At 41.0% G+C, this 19,453-nt stretch overlaps 1 protein-coding gene across 3 annotated transcripts; it reads right to left on the bottom strand.

Annotated features, from left to right (window-relative positions):
- Nucleotides 1-1,930: 1,930 nt before the first annotated feature.
- On the bottom strand, nt 1,931-19,213 carry cpeb2 (cytoplasmic polyadenylation element binding protein 2). Of its 3 annotated transcripts, XM_042417412.1 has the most exons (11): nt 17,774-19,213; nt 16,006-16,275; nt 12,896-12,986; nt 9,335-9,385; nt 8,243-8,266; nt 7,338-7,511; nt 7,116-7,205; nt 6,774-6,892; nt 6,557-6,671; nt 6,132-6,313; nt 1,931-5,804 (listed from the first exon to the last, which is right to left on the bottom strand). In XM_042417412.1, the coding sequence occupies exons 1-11, from the start codon at nt 18,695-18,697 to the stop codon at nt 5,577-5,579; spliced, it is 2,268 nt and encodes a 755-aa protein (XP_042273346.1). In that variant the 5' UTR covers nt 18,698-19,213; the 3' UTR covers nt 1,931-5,576. The 3 variants fall into 3 exon arrangements, with proteins under 3 accessions (XP_042273346.1, XP_042273347.1, XP_042273348.1); XM_042417413.1 differs by lacking the exon at nt 8,243-8,266; XM_042417414.1 differs by lacking the exons at nt 8,243-8,266; nt 9,335-9,385.
- Between the last annotated feature and the right edge of the window lie 240 nt (nt 19,214-19,453).

Genomic DNA, 19,453 nt, shown 5'->3' with positions numbered 1-19,453 from the left:
AGGAAGTTGTTCTATGCCAAATCAAATTAATGCCAGTTGTCATTTGTGTCTGGTTGACCTGTGTTGATCTCAGTTGCACTTCTGACATTTACCCCTAGAGGGGGCCTCTAGTAGACTTCTTGGATTATTTTCCTCTCACATATGGTTAGGTTGAGGTCATCTTTATAGATACCATATGCAAAATATATCATCAACATCATGATGGTATATTAATATGACCACTTATTCTAATGATTTTATTATTAAAGATAATTGAAGGCAGGGGTCAGCAATTAGATTCAACAATGGGACAGTTTTTCTCAGCACTAGTCACTTAATGTGTTACAGGCACAGTGAAAACACATCCTAATATGTTGTTAATATGTTTTTTAATTCATTCAAGAATCAATTTGGTTTATAAAACCATTTGTTGTTGGTTGTATCTGAGGGCATTTGTCATAATTACCATCAGTAAGTGAGGGCTAATAGAGTGACAGCAGCTTGTGTTAATACTCATCTGGCAAAAAATGACTCATGACTCAAACATGAACATATCCTCTGTGTTACGCTACAAGAATAGAAATGTAATTGATAACTTTTCCAGACACATTAAACAGTGGGCTGCTTCACTGCTTCAAAGTGCTGTTACTGACATAAATATTTTTGTTGGAGGGCCAGATTTGGCCCACGTGCCACTATTTGCCTTCCACTGATTTAACACATTTGTTAAACTTTGTATGTTTGAATTTTTCTTTACAGAACACAATCATAGGTAAATTGTATAACAGATGCGCATAAAAAAATAGATACAGATTCTCATATAAACATTGTGTCATGAGAAATTAAATAATTATTGCAGCCTCAGTAGTGCGGGGAATCAACTGTGTAAATATTGAGTTTTTATATTTTACTTTTTTTTGACATGTGTTCACAACATATCTGTCACAACTGATATGAAACACTGGATTTCAGTGGCCTTAAGTTATTATGTTTAAGTGTGTTTTAATCTGTTTTCTGCAAAACATGATGTGAGGATCCGGTTATATGAAGCTTCTTCACACTGAGGTAAAACCATATTGCATAACTCATTTAAAGTGTCGTTGCTCAGCAAACTCATGATAAACAATGTTGAAATTGAAAGTGTCTGAAATTAAATTTCTGGGACTGATTATAGATAATAAATTATGCTGGAAGCCATGTATAAATTATATCAAAGCAGAAATTTCAAAGTCAATTGTAATTCTGTAAAATTATTAAAGATTTTCTAAAACAGGCTTCATTATACACCTTATACTGTTATCTTATAGTTCCTTTTTCCAATTACTGTGTGGAAGTGTTGGGAAAATACACATAAAACAAATGCAAATCTTCAAACTTCAAAAGAGAAACACAAGAATTGTAAACAAAACTACATATAAAGGACCATCTTACTCACTGTTAATTAAATTAAAGGCTCTAAAATTTAAAGATTTTGTTGACTTTAAAATGGTTCAAATTATGTATTGAGCTAAAAATAAATTATTATGTGAAAGTAACCAAAGGTTGTTTAAAATGAAATAAAATCAATATGATTTGAAAGGAATTTGTATCATTGTATTTCAGTCAAAAGTGTGAATTAATGGAACAGCTGTAGGGAGGAATCAAAAACATGTAGAACATTTAGTAAGTTTTAAAATTTACTGAACAAATATAAAAATGTATAATAAGAAAGAACAAACAAAATAAGCTGTAGCCTCAGCCTACACCTGCTCAGATGTTGTGTTACTGTGTTGTTTCCAACTGTGGTATTTGAGTATTTGGGTATATAAATGAGTGCATGTATGTATGTGTGTATATGTATATATATTTATGACATAATTGTCTCTGATTCCTGACTGAAATAAATTTAATTTGAGGAAAAGGATGCTGCAGTCTGATGCAGAGGGAGAGAAAACATGGAGCAGCAGCCATGTTGTGTCCAAACAGAATGGGTCTTTATTCAGGAAGTGAAAGAAAAAAAAAGATTGTAATCAACACCCCATTTAAATACAAAACCAACAAAAATAAAAATAAACATGATATTCATTTTGCATATCAAAGAACCATTCAGTAATAATTACAATCCAAACACCTCATAAACCACTTTTGTGTGAATGTATACACAAACTCTGATTTAGAAATTAGTCACTTTAACAGTAAAATTACAAATATTTAGCTTTAAAATAATTAAACTCAAAATAATATCTTAGCAATTAGCATCTTAAAATTATATATAGTGTATTTCCACATAAAAATACAAAATAATACCAATGACATATAATATGAAAAATTATTCCAAGAATCCTGCTACTATTAAACGAAATAAAAACGCGGGATAAAACAAGATGAAATGAAATAGAAATATGCATGAAAAAGTCTCTCCTTTTGTTAGCAAAACACTATCCAAAATAACTACAATCATTTACATCAGTACAAAGATATCTGGATTTAAAAATAGTTGCAATGAAAAAACGGGGTTTCTTTTCTGACAGTAAAAAATGACACTGTGGATCAGAAATCTGCAAAATATGCAATGAAAAAAATAAATCTGCATTAAAAAGGTTTACACTGTAATTCTTACTTTTATACAAACATTAGAAACAGTATTGCACATCACAACACAGATTCGAGGTTAGTCAGCCTTTCAAAATGTGTTATATTCAAGTTTCAGAGCATCTACGAGGACAGGCAGCTGCGGCCTCGATGCGACAGGGGAGAATCTCAAGTGTCTTCCAAGAATATAGTAAAACCTTCATGATTCCTTCCTTCAAGTGAAATGTGTATGAAAATAAGAATCAATTCAACTGTATATCAAAAACCTTTGATGTGTTTACTAATGACATGATTCTTTGTCTTTGAACAGAACTTTTGGACATAATTAGCACTGGAGGGGGGGTGGGGGGGGGAAATAAATTGTATAATAATCGCATTTAAATAGAAAAATACAATCAAAATCAAATAGTTTTTTTTTTGTCTACAAAAATAGTGAAATAAATATGATTTTTACAAAAACAAAGACACATACAGAACAAAGTAACAGTGTTCAACATAGAAAATAGAACCTCACAAAAACAGCACGAGTCAAGTGTTACAGGTGACGATATTCAAACATGTTCACATCGGACACCATGAGAACTAAAGCCACGGGGACGATGGGAGCCACCACGTCGTTTCTTTACCTTCCATCGCGTTACACCCTTCTGACTCCCGGTGAGGGTTAGGGTTAGCAACGTCCACACTACATTAGAATATATTAGAAAATATTGGATTCCTGCTCTACAGAACATAGATAACTTAAGACCACTGCTTCACGCTACATCTTAAATAAGTAATCATGAAAAAATAAAATTTAATAAATCATCTGTAGAATTATAAATAGGTGGAGGTTTTCAGGGAGTCCACATCTGCACTGAAATCACTTACAGTAAGGGGGGAGGGGAGGGTGAATTAGAAATAAAATGAGTGAGGGGGGGTATAGAAAAGTAGTGCATAATATATATTATAAAAAACATTAGGGATACTGAAGGGCCGGTGACATAAACAAATTAAATTATATGAATAAGTAAATCAACTTAGAGTCTCAGTTCCATTAAGGTTTTGTAACAGTACACACTTGACGCCTGAACACCGATACCAAGGAGCACACACACACACACACACACACACACACACACATACACACACCGGAGTATGGAACACGAAACCACGATGACACGAGAGCGACACACTCGTACAGTACCAAACGGACAGCTGGGCCGCCGTCCTTCTGCTCACAGAAAGATTGTCCCTAAAGTGTTTTCAAAGGGTTGAAATCAAACAGACGAACGATACAAAGAGAGGAGAGTTTCATCTTTAGCGCGCCAAAAGACCGTCATCCTATTAAAAACTTGCTGGGGAGATGTGTTACTTTATCTTCCAGTAACTGTGCCAGGAGCTGGGAAAGCGTGTTCTAATGATGCTTATTAACATGGCCTTCAGTCTCGGACACTCCACGCTGCACACACACACACACACACACACACACACACACACACACACACACACACACACACACACACACGCACACACACGCACACACACACACACACACACACACACTCCTCCCAGCTAAGTCTCCCACAGCTTATCCAGTCTTTTGTTTGCGTTTGGTTTGCCAGGATGATGCTATATCAGATTAACCTTTGGAACCATACAAAGAACGGGATAGGAAGGGTGAAGGCAGAGTAATGAGGTTTAATTCTCCTCTACATAATGTGTTGGTAACTAAACTAGAGCCTCAGTCTACACTAACAAGGAGTCACACAGCATAGGGACGACACAAACACAAACCACTGAACACCACTCTGCTTCTCGACAGGATTATTATTATTTTCTTTTTTTTTTCGCCACCATGTCACAAAACGATGGCGTCCACTAAATCTACAGTAGAACCAATATCACTTTTTGTATCGTTAAGTATGTAAACGGATCAAACAACAGATAAACATCAATGCATGCAAGTTTAAATGTTTTTTTTGTTTTTTTTAACTTATTTAGCTTTGTCTGATTTTTTTTCCCTCTTAGGCATCTGTAGTATGTAGTATCATGCTACTCACTATAGAATTTTATGACTCGTCTTTAATCATGATTTCAGTGGTTTGTTTTTTGCTTTTTTGTTGTTTTTTTTTCCTCACTTCCATCCTGCATGCTATTTGTGTAGCTAAGCCTATTGTCATATCATGCACGTTAACTCTTTCCATGGCAATGGGGGCCATAAGTGTTTGAGTGCGTACTGCATTTCATTTTACATGATTCTGGTTTATAAATGGCATTAAATATAATACCTACACATCTACTCATATATAAGTATATATAGCAGCAAAGCTTCTAAAATAGCTTGTTAAGTATAAATGTTGAATACAGTTAGCAGAAACCAGATTTAGTATTTTGAGGTATCACTCTATGGGTCAGTATGAATGCAGAAATAACCCTATTATCTTTTTTTTTTTTAATAAACTCTCTAACAAGAAGAAAGAGTCCATGGCAACATTAAAAAACAACTGTTTGTTTTGCGGCAGAAATGTGTCAATTGTATGTTTCCTATCATTTTGCTACCTTTGGTTAATGACCTGGGGCAGGCGTCAACATTAGAGAATCAAGATTTTCCCAGAAACAAGTGTGCACTACACGCACTGTGGGGTGGCTAGCAGCAGACAAACAGACAGACGAGCTGCCCCCATGCAAAAACATTCCCATATCTACTTTGAATCTCACATACAAAAATAATAATAATAAAAAAACCTACAAAAATCAATCTCTTTTTAAATCTCCTCTTAGAAAAGATGAAAGTACCACAAAAGAGTTGTAGAGTTGTCAGAGCCTGAGATGTGAGGGGGGTTTTGGTGAAAAACTGAGGCTTGTGGTGTTTGGCTGCTACAAAAGATATATAGATATATATAGTATATACTGTATAGTGTTACGTACTCGAATATACTGATAGCTTAGGAGAGCAGGAGAGGCAGAGCGATGCTCTTTTTCCTGTTAGCCAGCGTTTCATTTCCCTTCCCCCTGACTGTGTCACCATGGCTGCGCTCGCATCTCTAGTTCCAGCGGAAGTGAATCTGGCGCGGGCGGTCGGCGCCCTCTTTGACCAGGGGCTTGTGAAACTCTCGTCCAGCGCGGGAGTGGATGTTGGCCCAGCAGAACTCACAGTAGTACTGCAGACAGGTGACATTAGCGCAGAAAAAGGGAGCAAATTTCCCTCCACAGCGTGCACCTTGGCACTCATCACACAGCTGATCATCCAGGACGTAGGGCTTCACCTCCACCTGCATGCACACATTTTGGAGAAGACATGAAAAGTGCATAAATACATAAAGTAAAAGAGTAAAATGTGTATTCTCATGAAGGGCCGAGGCTTATGGCAGCAAAAAGGGAAGGAACCGGATTGAATCATCCCTAATATGCTTTCGCTCACCATAGCAACAGACTCCCTCTTGTCTGAGGTGATGCTGACAGCACACATACACACACACACACACACACACACTTGCACTCACAAACTGTGCGAATGACACACTCTAATGATGGCTGAGTCACATACACTTTATGAACACTAGAGAATTGGGGAATTGTTAATGAAGGGGACGCTGTACCCGCTTGTCAATGTCTCCATGCTGCAGCTGGACAAATCTTGCGCTAATGGCGGCGATGTAACTCTGCTGATTGGAGAAGGCCACTCGCCCCGCCCCCTTGGGGTACTTGAGCTCTGGATCAGTGTCAATTCCTGCGTAGCACACTCCACCATAGAGACGATCCATAATCATGGCCAGCTCAACTAGTTGGAGTGGAAAAGAAAGCAGGGAATCATTGATTTAGATAAAGGAAAGGATAAAGGAAAGGTGTGGGAGGAGGTGAGGAGGTTGGGGGAGAAGCTGTCAGACAGATGCTCATGTCACGCTCATTAAACATACAGCTGATCATTTGTTTCAATATATTACTGTTTGTCGAGGCTGCAGAAGAATGTAAAGCGCTTCCTAAACAGAAAACAGCTATATGACAAAAAAGCGGGTGTAATTACTCGCTCTCAGGGGACGAGGGACACCTCCCACAAAGATGGTCTTGCGGGGATCCAGGGGCTGAGATCCATCCATAACAAAATCACTGTCGCTCAGGTTCCAAGGTCGAATTTGCACCTGGAATCAAAATCATACTCAACGTTAAATCCACTCTCTCATTATTGTGTAAAAAAAAAAAAAAAAATCAGATTCATTTCCGGTTGATGCTGCTGCACTCACAGGCTTATCCTTGATGGTGGGGCTGGAGACACACAGGTAAAGCTTCCCATCCTCCTCCATGCAGGCTTCAATCAGAGCCTGCACTGAGCTCTCCTCCTGGAACAGCAGGAATGCGTATCCTAGGAGACACACACACACACACGATAAACCTCAGTGAACGCATTAAACACACAGGAACAAAGACTGGATGACATATGTTCCCATCTTGGTTTATCGGTATTGAAATGACGCCGTATTTATTAGCATCATAGCTTCACACCATCCAAACTCAATGTAAATACTGTAGGTTTTAGTAGCCATAAATGTATGTTTAATATGGAGGCTGGCTGCTTTTGCCAATACCTTTAGGTGGAAAGTAGGATTTGCTCTCTGCTTTGTGCGGCCAGTCCACCACCAGGTGACCAAAGCGGCGGAAGCTTGAGGTTATTTCATCTGGAGGGGGGGTGGGGGGTAAGTGGATAAAGGAACAATGGATGGGTGCAGAGAGAAAAAGTGGGTCAAAAGAGAAAAACAAATAGTAAGACCAAAGTCCAGAAGTATAGTGTATCATGGTTGTCCTCTCACCTTCATCTATGTCAGGGGGCAAACCTCCTACAAACACCTTACGGGAGAAGCGCTCAATGCGTTCCCCGTTTTGGTGGGGGTAACAGTTGGGGGAGCCGAGGACTCCCGGGACACCCTGGTTGCCGTGGCCATCGTCAAGGAGATTGTCATCGATTGGGAAGAGGGAGGATCGGCCTGGCGGAGGAAAAAACAGAACGTAAGACCAAAAGCAAATGTCAAGCATTCATAATGAAACACTCACAAGCAGAAACACTCACAAACGTGTGTCCACACACAGTCATGTTACCTGCCTCTCCTCCTTTATAGCATTCTATATCTCTACTATCACAAGGTCACATTCAGAGGAGAGGCAGTCTATATAATAATGTGACTGCTTCTATTGTGCCGTTTTACCCCGAGTGGATGTGAGACAAAGCACCAGCTTAAAGCGAGGATTATGTACAATTTAGTTTTTACAGATCTGAGACCGGAACACGCGACCATGTGTGCTCCACTCTGAGTATCGTGGCAGATGAAGCGTGTGTGGAAAGGCAGGCTGTGTGGAACAAAGCTGTTAACAACATAGCTGAGCAGAGACATAACTGCTAAACTGTTTCAGGTAAACATGACCAAACCTGAAACCCTTGACATCATGCCTGTCTGGATACTAAAAAAAAATTACAATGATGAAGCAGTTTTGTTAGATTTTTAATTGCCAATGACAATGTTTTGGGAAAAAACATAAAAATAAGGATTCTACATCAACATGATCAAAACCTCAGTGTGGTTTTAACTTAAAAACAAGATTTCAAAATTTCAAATCTGAATCCAGACTTAAGGCCTCAGTTTGGCGTCCATTCTAGTAGTAAAGCATGCCACAAGAGAATAAGCCACAAGAACACAGACGTGTTGTAGGAATTGTTTACCTCGACGTCTCCCATAGCTCCTGGCTGCATGTAGAAAAGTACAGAGTGCAAATTTCAGCTGTGCAGATATTTCTAAAAGAGCATTTGTAACCTCTATAGAGCTAAAGCTGCAGAGTTATCTCATGACCTCTCTATTCAAACAAATATCAGTATCAAATAAGCTGCCACTCCAAAAATAAACTACATTTACTTTTCCTCCTGAGACCCCGAGCAAGATTTTTAATGTCTTTTTTATGTAATAAACATAATATCAAACAAAAACAGGATTAGTCATTTTCACTGTTATGAAAACTTTTCCTAAGAAACTTCTTCTGAAATCTGATACGAGCCATTTGGAAAACCAGCAAAATAAACTCCACATATATTACATCACTGAAAAGCCTTGGATGACCTCTGTCAGGACCAACAAGGCTCACCTCAGAAACATGTTTATCAAGAGACGAGCTAAAAACAGCCTTTTAGGCCAAAAAAAGACAAAAATGAATTGCTCGGTCTCAGGAGGGAACAGCAAACACCAGAAACAGAAAAAAAAACAACATTACGCTCATGACTTTTTGCAAATGCTGTCTGACCCAGATTTGTGTCCTGATTAAAACTGTTATAAAACAAGATTTTATTTTTGACACCAACAGGCCACGTGTGTGTCCGCGTGTGAAGTTAAAAAGCCTCTGTGGGGCTACAATTATTCTGAGTGGCCCTGAAAATGTACATCTTAATGAGAGGATGTGACAAAGTATTGTTTGTGGTGCGTTTAAAGCCCTGATGTGACAAAACAAACGCTCCTCGACATGTGAACACCTTCACAAAACATTAGTACGGTTGGGTTTGAGTTACACAAATTTAGTGTAAACTCATGAAAGTCGTCAGTGGTAATTGGGAGCTTTGGGATACTTTATGCAAATATACTGTATGGATTTGTTACAAAAATAGAAAACATGACAAATATTCTCATATCTACACCAGATCTATCCCCTAATGTGATGCTATTGTGCTGCTGAGTCTGGTGAGTGTGTCTAATGAGACTAAAGAGTAACAGTGGAAGCATCATGAGAGCTGCAGACACAGAGGGAGATGGTGCTAAAAGATAATTACCATTGAGCATGAGTAGGCCGTCAGCCCCGGGGTTAGGGCATCCCACACGGCCTGACATGAGAAACAGACACACACATGTCAGCACACACGCACACACACACACACACACACACACACACACACACACACAAATAGGGATGAGACAGAGCAGATGGAGAGGACAGGGTGAGGCTAATGTGTGTACATGGGAGCAAACACACACACACACACACACTCACAACTACAGCGCCTGATTGTGAATGTGTCACACAGCCCTGTCACATGTCACATGAGAAGAATGAGACACATGAGACGCTGGTAAAACCGTTAGATGGGAGTCTTTAGATTTCCTGTTCAGCAGAGAGAAAGGAACTCTGAAAGGCTGTAATGGTGGCATTCAGATTTATGTCATTTTTAAACAAACCAGTTTTTTTTTCCATTTAGATATAAATATTAAAGCCCCTACGTGTCTTCTTTTAAATTATTCTGATTTGATACTAGCGCTGGCTGGCACCAAAGCAAGAAATTTTCAAAGTCTAGATGGTAACTTAAAAGTTAAACATCACCAGTACATCCTGTCCCAAAGATGATACACAAATACATTAAAAATGTCAACACGTCCTCATACCAAAACAACAGAATAGGTCTATTTCCGATAACTCTGAGTGTTTTCAGCGCCCTCTATAGGACGGATGGGGCCCAGACTGCAAGGGTTGAACGTGCCTGCACTCCAGAACGACCCATAGCAGCGTAATACGCCGCTTTCTAAAGCCGTTACAAATTACGGTTAGAAAACAATGATGTTTTATGGTGTGACAATGCTGTGGTTAAGGTCCAGTTAGGTTTAGGGAAAGACCATGTTCTAGATTAAAATGATCCTTTGAAATGTGGTTTATACTTCCTTAAAGCCCCACTCTAGCCAGCGTTACTTCCTGTTTAACGGTTAACGTTCTTTCTCAAACAGAGAACAGGGGTATGGTTGATAGTTGGACATAATACATTACCATGGCAACCAGATTGCCATTCTAGTGCACTGTTGATGTGTCGGAATGGTAGTGATATTTTAGCCTAACATGTCCACTTACTAGAGCATTAGCTACGTAGACTAGGTTACATGTCAGTAACAGAGATATGAGGAACCCATGGGTGAAATCAGACGATAGCTTCTTTATTGATGGATCATCTATCTCATACAATATATTGCTGAATTTTTTAGTAAATGTCCTTTAAATGTTCCTCCTCAGTGGCTAGGTCCGGTTCTATGAGGATGCAAAAGCATACGTTGCACCATCAGTTTAATATTTTGCACCCTCAGTTGAAATTTGAATAATAAATGCCAGGTGCAGCGTGGTAGGTTTTAGGTGCACGGACTGTGTGGGCCATGCACACCTACTATTTTGGTTCACGTATGTGCAGCAGTGCAACGTGCAAAAGGGCTGAGTGAAGGTGAATAAAGATCAGCGGGTGTGGTGATATAAATAAATGAATACTCTCTCAGCCAGTCACATCACTGCTTTCATAGCTCTGAGACAGTTGTGTCAATCACAGTTAGACGTGATAAACTGACAACGAATGGAAAGCTTTTCTTCAGGAAATGTCTGGATGGTTCAGAGCATCACGACATGAACACACATCAGCACAAGCAGATACTGTAAGAATCACCTACATTCATTTATTGATCAATGCAGAATGACTCACTGACTTTCCTGCTTTAACCACATTAAACCTTATTTTCTGTGCCAATTTTGGTTGGAGAGTGTTTAACTGATATATATTATTTATATTTTAAGCATCAATCCGTTGTTGCAGCATGTCTGCAGCAAGTATTTAGTTTGAAACACAGGTGCCTGATACTGTATCAGTAGCCTGCATATGTGATGCTCACAAAAACAAAAGGGTTTTATTAGGATAACGTATGACTGCAGTCTTCTACTACTGTCATACGTCATCGATCTGTTTTAACAACCGCTTACATTTTTTTAACTTTGAGTGCAAAATTAAGTCACTTGTCAAAAAATATTTGGCGAACAGTGTAGTTTATCAACGTTATCAGGAAATGACTTTGAAAAATATGAAATATCTTAAAAATGCCAAAATACACTGGAGGGGGGCTTTAAAGTTATGCAACCTTCGTTGTCATGGCAACAGTAAACACCACAACGTTACGTTTTTTTTAAAAAATGTCGCGACTCACGGTTAGAAACAGGAAGCGAACACTGGTCTCCTGCAGCAAAGTCCACTTTTTGCCATCTAACTATCTATCTATCCGTCCACCCGACCTGCCTCCTCCTAAAAAAGGCAAAGTCCTCTTATACTGACGTCATCTGAACTGCATCACTTCCCCTGGTCAGAATTACTACGGCTGCTAGATGGCATGAATGTAACTATAGGTAGTTTTTGTCAGCCTGAATTTTAGACCTACACTGTCGGGGGGGGGGGGGGGGGTTCTTTAGTCTTCTAGGACAGTAAACTGAATGTCTTTGGGTTGTGGACTATTTGTCAGGACAAAACAAGATATTTTAGGTTGCATCTTGGAAAACAGTAATCGTGTCACTATTTTCTGACATATCATAGATCAAACAACTAATCCAGTACTTGAGAAAATAACCGGCAGATTAATCAATAATAAAAATAATCATTAGTTACAGCACTTTCATGTTGGTTTAGGCGTCCTGTATTTTGGAGCTGTTAGCCAGAAAACACTGTTGTGTTAGCCATGGCAATGCTATAAATGGCAGAGCCCTCCTTACAAGCCCTCCTCTCCTCTCTTGGCTGTCATACACAGTGTGTTAAAGTGCGATCACATCTAAAATTAGTCTAGATCCCCCTCTCTCTGCTGTGCACACTGGCCCATGTCCTCTCCATCTGCTCCTGCAGCAAACACAACAATCTCGCTCACGCACAGGAGAGCACAGGTTGAGTCCTGGTTTTAATTGAGACTGCAAATAATTAAATTGGTGTTCTACATATATGCAAACACATCACGATTGTATGGATATTTTGGTTTTCTGGGTCATATTTTAAAGTGAAAGTGTAGCTGGCCTGTGAGGCTGTAAATGAGCTACAAGCAGTCGTCTGGAACTGTGCAGTTATTTGACACTGCTCCTCTGATGTCCAGCAGCTGAGCCCAGGAGGCCGGGACAGTGTCACACTACATTCTCTGCTGGCTACTGCCAAGCCGCAAGAAATAATTCAAAAGAAAACCAGGACAATTTTATATCTTTCAATTCAAAAAACCTCAGAGTCATGTGCACACACACACACACACATCTGTAACTAATTAGAGATATTTACAGCACAGAAAAGTCTCCTCTCTCTTCACACCGTACTCTGCTGTGTGCTGCCCAGGTTAAGTAGCAACAGGATCAGAGCTGGAAGGTCATGTAAATGTGCAGCTGGTGGCAGAAGTATTAAGCTCTCAGCGGGGAGAAAATAAGCCGGCGTGTGGAAAAACAACACAGCTCTGAGAGCAAACGGGCCTGTCATTTCCCTGCGCTGTGTCACTCAGCACGATGTAAGGCCTCCTGTCTGAAAACGATCAACTCTCCCCAAATATAGATAGAAAGGTAAAAGAAGTCTTACCTTTCATCGGATCCTGCTCGGCTCGCATGATGTCAATCAGAGAGCTCTCCAGGGAGTGCATGTTCAGACTCTCGTACATCCTGGAGCGGTCCTGGAAAAAAACAAACACAAAAAAAAAAAATACACAGGTGTGAGTCAGAACTGACAAAACAAACACACATCATGATGTGCGGTTAATTCCTCACGTTTCTAACACACTTTCATGATTTGGCTTATGAATAATAAAGCCTCTGAAGCGCAGGAATTTGGCTTAACATGTAAGAGATTTAGGAGTGTGAGTAGTTCACGCTTGGATTAACATTCTTTCCGTATTTATTCACTTTAGGAGTCTGAAGGTATGTTTGTGAGCGGCCTATAAGACGGATCCCACAGGATCTCTGGACCTGTTCCCAGATAGACAGAGAGAATGGAAACCAAAACCAGGAGTGGCATTTAGCCGGAGAGCTGAGATGGAGGTTATGAGCTCATCAACAGTCCAGTGAGATAGTTCTCCTTAATGACCGACCAAGACACGCTCGTATGGTAATAACCTGGTGACCTACCTTACCACACCCAATATAATGGCAGGTTCAAGATCAGTTCTTCATACTTTTGAAAGTGAAGGAAGTTGCTAAATATGTTTTTCCTTTGCTTTCCCATGTGTTAGTTTAGTGTGGAAACATAATGCAGAAAAAGGAGAATGAAGAGATGCCTGACACAGCGTAGAATTATAGCAAAAATGTTCCTTTGATGGAGAGTTTGCTTGTCAAGGACAATAATCCAGTAAATCAAAAAAGATGAACGTTTTATTATGAGCATGACGTCTACAGATCTTTATATCCACTGCTAACCAGCGTCAGCACCAATCTGCAATCTCTCAAGAGTCTGTTCAAACAAAAACCACCCATATATATATTTACCTCTAATGGTTATTTAGCCATGCAGATAATTACGTTGTTTAATTTGTCCTGGTTCGGAGATATCTGTCTTTGTGATTTCTGACACCAGACTGATGAAATTGAGGTGAATTTTGTTCATGGTGCTCACAAAATTTGAAAAATTACATTTAAAAAATTCAACAGCAACGTCTTCTTCCACAGAGAGAGACAGAGAGAGAGAGAGAGAGAGAGAGCCTGTCACTGTAGGTGAACTGTGGGACTATTTCTTCGCTGGAAAGTACTTCCAGTGAAAACTGTGCACAGTAAAAAGAACTGTGGATTATCCAGAGTAATGGCAACACTATTTGTGGAGAGATACCCTGCTGTTGATTTTTAAATATGTAATGTTTAAATGCTGTAAGTGCCTCCATTGTAATGAGGTAGCAGCAGAAATCTCAAAGGCAAAAAACATACAACCTAAGCTAGACACATTGCTAGATGGCACTAGAGATAAATTCATGTTTTTTGCTGTAATTTGAGTGAGCTGACCCTTTAAACCAAAAGCGCTGAGATTTCCAGCGGTCTATAAGTCTATAAATAATTTTCATGATGGCAGGAGCACACAGGAACTAAACATGTCTGTGGGACTCCTTGTGTCAGGTGGATATTGTCTTTTACTTTAACAATACAGTGTTTTAGGGTGATAGTGTGCACCAACTGGACAATTCAAAGAAATATCAAGTAACCAGCTTTAATACAGGCATTGTACTCTCACTGAAAGTAGAAGTGACGCTCTTCTATCTTCCTCTGTTTACCTCAGCAGAGACGTGTCACTGACTGCCAAACATTAAACAGAAAGGAAGGAAGGAAAAGACTTGGAATCTGAAAAATTCTGGGTCCCACACTGTTTATGGAAATTAACAATCCATGGAGTCGGGCCTGTTTCCTGGAATAGGAAGCGCTGTTCTTCTTGGCACTGATATCACTAATAATTTGAGCTCATAGCAACAGTAATTCCATTTGGTGACACCATTATTTTAGTTGAGTCACAGTGATTAATATCATTCCTATTGGGAGTCATTACACTTAGAATTAAATACGAGTTGGGAATATGACTTCATACATAGTACATTAATATATCAACCTCTTTGTGGTTTCATTTTTACACATACAGCCTGTTACTGAACAAAGATCTCACTTTACTTGAACTACCAAAAAGTAAAAGTAATATTTGATTCATATATATTTTATAATATAACTCTTCAATCCAGTGGATGATAAGAAAACTAATAAATACAGTTCCTTGCTCATATCATCATTATAATTACTACTAGTTTCTATTGATATACAGTATAATAATGTTGATAAATCTTGATTTTGTGACTGATTTGAAACTTCTGAAACTAATACTGACTCATCACTTAAACCACAATTAGTTAGCAAATGTACAAACATCAGATAAATCACAAAGAGACAAAAGGTGGATGTCCACCGTGGTTCAAAATCATTCATCATTAATATCCCAGAAAAAAAAAAATCATAAATCTAATTTTGAGAGGTAATGTGGATTTTGCCATTGGCAGTAAGAAATGATAAAAACATGATCAAATGGTGACCATCTAGACCCCGGAGGAGAGTAAGAGCTGCTCATTATAGTTACATTATCAGGAATACAAGCCATTTGATGACTAGTGATAAACCTCTCTGACAGACCTGTTCGCCTCCGGCATTTGTACGAGATACAAAACAACTCAGTACATATATCATAGAATGAGATTAACTTCTGGTTCCCTTTCATGTGGCAATTGAAATTCTCTCCATTTCACCTACAAGATGTTACTTTCCTGAAAACGAATTCAGCCCAGCCCCTACTTTGTTACACCTTTGGTAAAACTTGCAAAGCAAATCAGTTAAAACTCCTCCCATCTCATTGAAATGCTAACCAGGCTCTTTTATGGTCATTTACATTTTCTCACTGCTATGTATGTCTAAAGAATCCTCTGCTTTCAGTTTCTCTTACCTCATTCATGTCTCCAGTGATAAAAACAAGATTTTTTCCCTTTTAGTTTCTGATGGATCTCAATTGAAGCTCTCTGTCACACACACACATCCATTATTCCTTTTATCCAATCTCTAAATCTAATGCATCTGTTACTGGTTCTTTCCCTCTATGAAAGCCAATAATCCTCACATTGTGATACAAAAACAAAACCAAACACACCAGCCAATGTGGGAACAACCCAAAACACATACCTGCAGGGGCAACAAGGTGTTGCTGTTGCTGTCTGTGCGAAACATGTTCTCCTCTATCCAGGACTTAGGCCCCAGTGATCCACCGGAGCGTGGGAACTTGGGAGGGGCAATGACGTTGCTCGAGAAGGGCTTCTTCAGGGGTGAGACGTGACTGACCGAGCCAGGTACGCCCAAGCCACTCCCTCTGCGGTGGTCCCGGCCCCAGGACATCCCCCCGGACCCCCAGCCGTTCCCCTGATGACTGCCCCAGGGAGACGGCTTCACCATGGGCTGCATGCACACACATCAAGGAGAGAGCACAGAAGACAGTTTAGAAAGAGCAAACACATCTTCTTGTACATTTTTAATATCTGCACAATATTTCCATCCCATCCTGTCTTTCTATCCTCCCTTTTCTCCCTGTCAGCCACAGCCCAGCTTGATCTGCTCCTGTAACGGGTGGGTAGATAAGAAGATTTAGAGCTTTAAGACTAATACTAAGTATCCCGTGCACGGCGACACCACCAGTATAAGTTACACACACACACACACTCTCCCTCTACCTGGACCTTGTGTCCATTCCTAAGCATATCATACATCGAATCGCATCATGCTTAATCTTGCGTGCTTTCACGTGAAAATCTCGCACGGAGCACAATCGTCATTCTGTTTTCTTGCACACTCAAAGCATAACAACAAGCAAACAGCTCTGTGGAATCTCAGATAGTAGTGTGCTTTAAGAATAAACTTTATTGTATAAAAACAACAGGAAAATAGAGAAAATGGGTTTGTGTAGAAGCCTAACGAAAACTTGCAATATGTTACAAGTAGCTGCTTTATTCTTGCGTGAATTAGCTGTTGAAAAATAAAAAAAATAATAAAATAATGAGGATTGCATTTGCTGCAGTTTTCCTCCCTGTCATGTAATGATTATAACCTCTATGGGACTTTTGGATATGCGCATGATGGTGACACCCAAAGTCGGTTGGTTGTAACAAAAGCAAAAGGTGAAAGGTCAGTGACACGGCAACATCACAGAAGCCCTTTAAATACACACACACACACACGTACATACACACACAAGGTGCAAGTCACATGAGAAACCTGAAGCCGGAGTCTACTAACACAAGACTAGTACATAATCTGAACCCTTTAGTAAGCCTGTGCTATTGCTGGTGTGTCCTCAGGGCCCACTAACTGTTTGTGCACACACACACCCATACACACACAACCACCATCACTAAGATACTAGATGTCTTCATTCCCCCCAAAATAAGCATCCATTTAGGACACCAAACCCTGCGAGCCTTTGTGTTCCCACTGAGTGAACCACAAGACAGGGATGGTTCAGTACCATGTGACCGCATCCCACTGCCAGCTTCCAGGAGAGAACAACAGCTAGATTCAGTGATGCCACCTTGTTCCCCTCTCTGTTCACCCCCTCCCTTCCTCTGCCTCATGAGTAGTGACTTCAGCCCTTACAGATGACATGACAAACGCATTATTTAGGGGAAAAAAAAGACTACTTATGCTTTAGAGTCTATAGCTACAGATTGTACACACACATACAAAGAGAGAAGTGTTAGGGCTACGCTTTATCTTTGCAGTGTCACAAGATGCTCCCTGTCCTAAGAACATCATAGTGGTGGCCTTGACAGCTACAAAGAATGGAGTCATGGTGGGCCTGAGGCGTATGTTTGTTCATTATAGAACAGGGGGGGTTACAGGACAATGTGAACCGGCTGCCATCCTGTGTCACCTGCATGTGATCTAGACTCTAACAGCTCACCTGGTGTTGGTTATAGTTGTTCCTCTGCTGCAGGAAGGCGCCCTGCTGGGGATGCATCTGGGGACTGACCGGAGACCTGCGACTCTGCGGCTGCTGAGGGACGTTTATCTGGGGCGAGAAAGGACCGCTGAAGCCCTGCACATTAATCCCGGCGCACGGATTAGCTGACACCGGCGAAAAACTCTGGAAGAAGGCCGGGTTGATGGAGGAGGGGATACCTGGGTAGAAGCTGTTGTCTGAGTCTGTGCTGGGCATCTGATTAATGGCGTTCGCGTGGATGGGGTTGATGGAGTTGGGTGTGGGAGGGGGCGATGAGCTGGTCTGGACGGACCAAGGGGTGCCGAACCCGGGGAGGGAAGGTGAAGACGAGCCCCCGCTGGCGCTCTGCATCTCCTGGGTGGGGAGATTCGGGAAAGCGGCACCGAGACCTCCGGACAACATGTTGCCGGTGCTGCTGCTGCCATTGCCGTTATTTATATGGTGGGCGATAGGGGAGTCCATTTGGATCTTGTTTGGAGTTACGGAAGTGGGCGATGGCGACGCAGCATCGGCTTCAGCCTCTTCCGCTGGAGAGCCGCAGGGGTCAGCAGCGCTGTGGCCCGGCTTGGAGAAGGGCTGCCTCTGCGGCAGGTGACTGAAATGTCCCTGGGGTGGGGGCGACTCTGCGGGGCTAAACTCAGTGTGCTGACTTAACTGCTGATGTATTTTTCGGCTGTGCTGAAGGTCACAGATAGACTGCGTCGGGCAAAAATGACCTCGATCGAAATCGGGAAAACCTGTCTTGTTGTAATCCGGTGTGAATGAGCTCCTGTCGTGGTTGTCGGTTTGCTTCCCGGATTTGCTGACCGTGCTGCTGTTGCTGTCCTTTTCGTCGGTTGACGGGGGTGATTGCGTGGTTGTCACCCCCACAGGCTCATCCTGCATGTTTTGCTGATGCGCACAGCGGAGACGCGGCGACGCTGCTGAAGGGCGAACCGGGGCGCAACTGGCCGCAAAGAAACCGGCAGGACAAGGCGTAGGATCCGTCAGCCGGCTGAAAGACACCGAATTCGGCTGTTAAATGAAAGAGATATAAGCGTTTGAAAATATATTTCAAGCAGCGTCTCTAAATGAGGTCTCTTTAATAGTAAAATGTCTGTGAATAGGCTACAGGCAGAGGCAGGAGGAGGGGGTCTGGCCTATGCAAATAGTCGGCTCGTTCTAGTCGTAATCTCTGTTTTACTCGGTGATTTTATCATCTATCTAAAGACCGAGCTATTTCGGCCTTGTAGTAGGCTAGGCTAGCCTGTGTGGTCCATTCCTGTCCGACCGTGCTACCCCCTCCTCTGGTTACCGGCTGTGCTGCTGCGGCAGAGGATTAAAGATCCCCGACTGAATCTACGTCACGACCGCATCACGCCTCGGTGCGCCCGCCTCGAGCCTCGAGCCCGAGCTGCAAAGAGGACCGCATTGTTTACGTCATTTTTTCATTATTCATAAAGTGCAGTAGGCCTACACCCTCACTAAGCACCGGAAACAATCCTACAGGACTTACACTTTCGGCCTAACTCGTACAAAAAGTCACATTAGTCTTCCTGTAGGGATTTGTAATGAGTTTGTAATGATGAGCCTATCATACGCGAAGAACTAAGCTATAATAGTTTTGTCATATTCCTATTGTATGATGATACAATATGAATG

Source organism: Thunnus maccoyii, chromosome 7, assembly GCF_910596095.1.
Source record: "Thunnus maccoyii chromosome 7, fThuMac1.1, whole genome shotgun sequence".
NCBI classification, from domain to species: Eukaryota; Metazoa; Chordata; class Actinopteri; order Scombriformes; family Scombridae; genus Thunnus; species Thunnus maccoyii.
The sequence above is the reverse complement of the archived record's forward strand: the minus strand, read 5'-3'. Positions and strand labels throughout refer to the sequence as shown.

Excerpts from the sequence above, each read along its gene's own strand:
- cpeb2 (XM_042417412.1), bottom strand. The coding sequence starts at position 18,697 with ATGCAGGATGAGCCTGTGGGGGTGACAACCACGCAATCACCCCCGTCA. Across the intron at positions 16,276-17,773 it reads ACAACTATAACCAACACCAG|CCCATGGTGAAGCCGTCTCC; the intron begins GTGAGCTGTTAG and ends GTGTGCATGCAG. Across the intron at positions 12,987-16,005 it reads ACACCTTGTTGCCCCTGCAG|GACCGCTCCAGGATGTACGA; the intron begins GTATGTGTTTTG and ends GTTTTTTTCCAG.